This window comes from Borostomias antarcticus, assembly GCF_949987555.1.
Source record: "Borostomias antarcticus genome assembly, chromosome: 1".
In the NCBI taxonomy this organism is placed as follows: Eukaryota; Metazoa; Chordata; class Actinopteri; order Stomiiformes; family Stomiidae; genus Borostomias; species Borostomias antarcticus.
This window is the reverse complement of record NC_140234.1, coordinates 49,335,813-49,339,180: the sequence shown is the minus strand read 5'-3', so window position 1 is coordinate 49,339,180 and position 3,368 is coordinate 49,335,813. Positions and strand designations below refer to the sequence as shown.

The 3,368-nt window shown below is 45.8% G+C and overlaps 1 protein-coding gene across 1 annotated transcript in view; it reads right to left on the bottom strand.

Annotated features, from left to right (window-relative positions):
* Positions 1–3,066, bottom strand: part of efhd1 (EF-hand domain family, member D1) — a gene marked incomplete at both ends in the record, with an annotated part of 10,178 nt that extends 7,112 nt beyond the window's left edge. Inside the window, one exon of the mRNA XM_084448307.1 lies at positions 2,771–3,066. Coding sequence (XP_084304433.1) covers positions 2,771–3,066 — 296 coding nt within the window. The remainder of the gene's footprint in view (positions 1–2,770) is intronic.
* Positions 3,067–3,368: the final 302 nt, after the last annotated feature.

The following is a 3,368-nucleotide window of genomic DNA, read 5'->3' as shown; positions in this document are numbered from 1 at the left end:
TGTGTGTGTGTGTGTGTGTGCGTGTGACGCTGTTAGTGTCTCAGTGAGGAGGACGATGCAGGTGAGAGCTGGTATAGCAAGTGCTCCATCCTCATTTACAATGCAGCCTGTTTTAGCCTAGCCTCACCACTAGTGTGCATTTTCAGCCCGGAGACAGAGGGATATTTGTAGACCGAGAGAAAAAAAGGTCAAAAAATGAAGGGGATGAAGGAAATCCATCCCTTGGTAGTCTGAGAGACTGGCGGAGGCCAGGGTTGTTTTGACGGGGATATTATGTCCAGAGTCAGTGTTCTCTCAGTGCTCTGGACAATGAACAAAGACCACACAGTGAGTTGGGAGGGTCAAGGTAAGGCTATTGCTAACTCCATTGGAAACTACAGAGGAGAAAGTGAGTGGGTATTGCAGACTTGGCGTCAGCATGAGCAGGTTAGAGAGAGAAGAGGAGAACGGGAGATGGACTCCAAATGATGAGGGGGTGAGGTCAAATACGGGAGAGGTTAAAACAGGTGGGATTTAGGATCGAATGGCTCTATCCTTTTATTTACCCCTCCAGTAGGCACATTCCAAAATTCCCTCCCACCTCTCGTCCAGCCCAGCAGGCCCAGGCACAGGGATCAAGCAAAACTGAGGACACAGAGACGGGCACTGTCTAACAGCTGCACCCCCGCCAGGCATGAGCCTCTCTCACTCACACACGCACCCACCCACCAATGCCAAGGTCAGAGGGTCAAGTGGCTGCCATCATGCAAGGCTGAGAGGAGGAGATGAGATCATAAGAAGGTCCTAGTGTCCACTCCAAAAATAATGAGTAGGCAAAGAAAGCACACCAACTGACCTCAACTCTTCAGCCAATGAAAAGCTGCCAAATCAATAATATGGCAGCTTTCATTGCATTATTAGAGCTCACACCATTCACCACCACTGCGGCCCATGTAGTGAAATCCAAGTCACGTACCATTTTGAGTTGAAACGATGAGGTGAAAATGGGTTTTTAACTCATTTGTATGTGAGCTGTGTGTGCCCAGGTGATGAAGAAAAATAAATAAATAAATAAATAAATAAATAAAATAAAAAGAACTATTTTATTTGCATAGCTTTTTAATTCAGCTTTCTCTCGTCATTTTGTAAAATAATAATAATAATAACAAAATAAAAAAGGGAATTGGTGATGTTGAACATAAGCCTTAAATATCGGCCCCTCAACTTGGCAATTATCTGTATCGGTATCAGACCTAAAAAATGCATACCGGTCAATCTCTACTTGTGATGCCAGGTTAAGGTAAGGGAGGGAGATATACAGTGTGATAAGAGTGACAGACCTATTTAAAATTATTTTATTGAGTATGAGAATAGCACACAAGAGTATGACGTACAGTCTCATGGCACATGGATCACAGGGTGAACATATGCCTCAGAAGAGCTGGAGGGAAGGACGGAAACAGGTCTGCCTCAGGCTATAGGTCAGAGAGAGCGATATAGAGGGAGGCATGAACGAAAACAGGAGGTGTAGATAGAGGACAGTGTTCATCAAGAACCCAAAGGAATCGCTAATCTGGGGCACTTTGTGTGTGTGTGTGTGTGTATTTGTATGTGTGTGTGCACACACGCTCATGTGTGAGAGAGAATGTGTGTGTCTGTGTATGAGAGAGAGAGAGAGAGAGAGAGAGAGAGAGAGATTAATCCTTTCTGATTGAGCGCATCTTGTGCATATTTGTCAAAAGAAGTATTGAGTTCAAGTGAAGTAGGACCAAAAAAGCAAGACAACACCGATGCTCCCTCCTCCCGCCCCTAAGGAAGAAGGGTGATACCAGGCTCCAGTAAAAGTTAAGGTGTCTGCAAATTGCCCCAACCAACGCCAACCAATTCCCAACATCCAACATTCTAAAATTGTCAATTGTTAGAATATTGGAAATTTAAAATTAATCTGCAAAATCCATCCAACCAATGGCAACAGTCATCACCAAACCCAAGTTGGTGTTGCTTGGGGCAGTGTGCAGACACCTATATTTTCATGTCTAATGGTTCTGTAAATGGAACTACAAGCCCCAAAAAACAACATTTTGCATATGCAGAGGCTATGCGGCCTCAATCTCCTTCAGTTAACACTGTACTGTACACAGTGCCGTCCTTGTCCACACACACACGTACACACGTACACACACACACACACACAAAGATGCCATTATCACTGCGGAGGGGGGGTGTCACAGGGGGACACAGCATCTGAGAAGAGTGGCCCTTGTCTTCCAAATGAAAAGGGAAGCAGCACAATGACTGTACAGTTCCATGGCCCAGGAGAAAAACATTATTCTGGCCTGGAACACAGGGTGTCAGGAGAGCCCCCTCATTTGCAAGAATTGGCTTTACTGCAGTAACAAAGCATGTTAGGGATGACGCCTACTCTATAGTAGAAGTAGAGCTGAAGACTATCTTAAAGTTAGGCTATGCTAGCCTACTACATGTGCAGTTAGAAGCCTAACTAAACATCTGTGAAAAGTGAACGGACGGAACGGATGATTTCTTGGTTGATTATTTCTTACTTATTGAGCCATTAAGTCTATAAGCAATCTCAGTTAGGCCTACCTTGTCTATTGTATGTTAGCCTATGTGTCAGTTGACCACAATACCTTAGGTTTATCTACAGGAGATTCAATCCCTTCATTGCTCATTGAATAGTCCTTTGGACCTGGTGGGGCCACATGCAACTGAGAAATTGCCTCTTAAATCTGAGATAAAATAAATAATTAGGCTATAAAACGTCGTAGCCTACCTTTTGAACATTTTCTCCATGTCTTTGATCTGTTTGCGGGAGAACTCTTTGAATTCAGTGTAGGGGTTGAACACCTTGGTAAGTTTAGGCGCCGGGCTGCCGTCATTGATGCCCTGTCTCCGGGTAAGTTTCTCCGTGAGCTCTGATGTCGCATTCCCATTGACCAATGTTGCGTTTTCCTGCGGCTCTGGGTCGCTAGGTATGGCAGGACTCTCCGCTGCACACTGGCCGTTCAGGGGAGCCTGCTCCGCGGCCAGCCTGCGCTTCAGTTTGGTCGCTAGTTCTTCCGTTGCCATCGTGCGGATTGCGGACAGTGGACTGTTGGGATGTTGGGATGTAGGCTACTGGGATGTAGGCTACTGGGATGTAGGCTGTTAGGATGTAGGCTGTTAGGATGTAGGCTGTTGGGATGTAGGCTACTGAATGTCGAGAACGATATCCGCGCGTGCTCCTTCTGACAAGAATTGAAGACGACTGTTTTATGTCTCGCGCTGGCCAGTTTCGGGATGGGGGGGCGGTGCAGACCGGAGAAACAACAACATCCGATACCTGCCACCTCAAACGAAGCCACTCTGACCTAAACTTAACAAATTGAGAT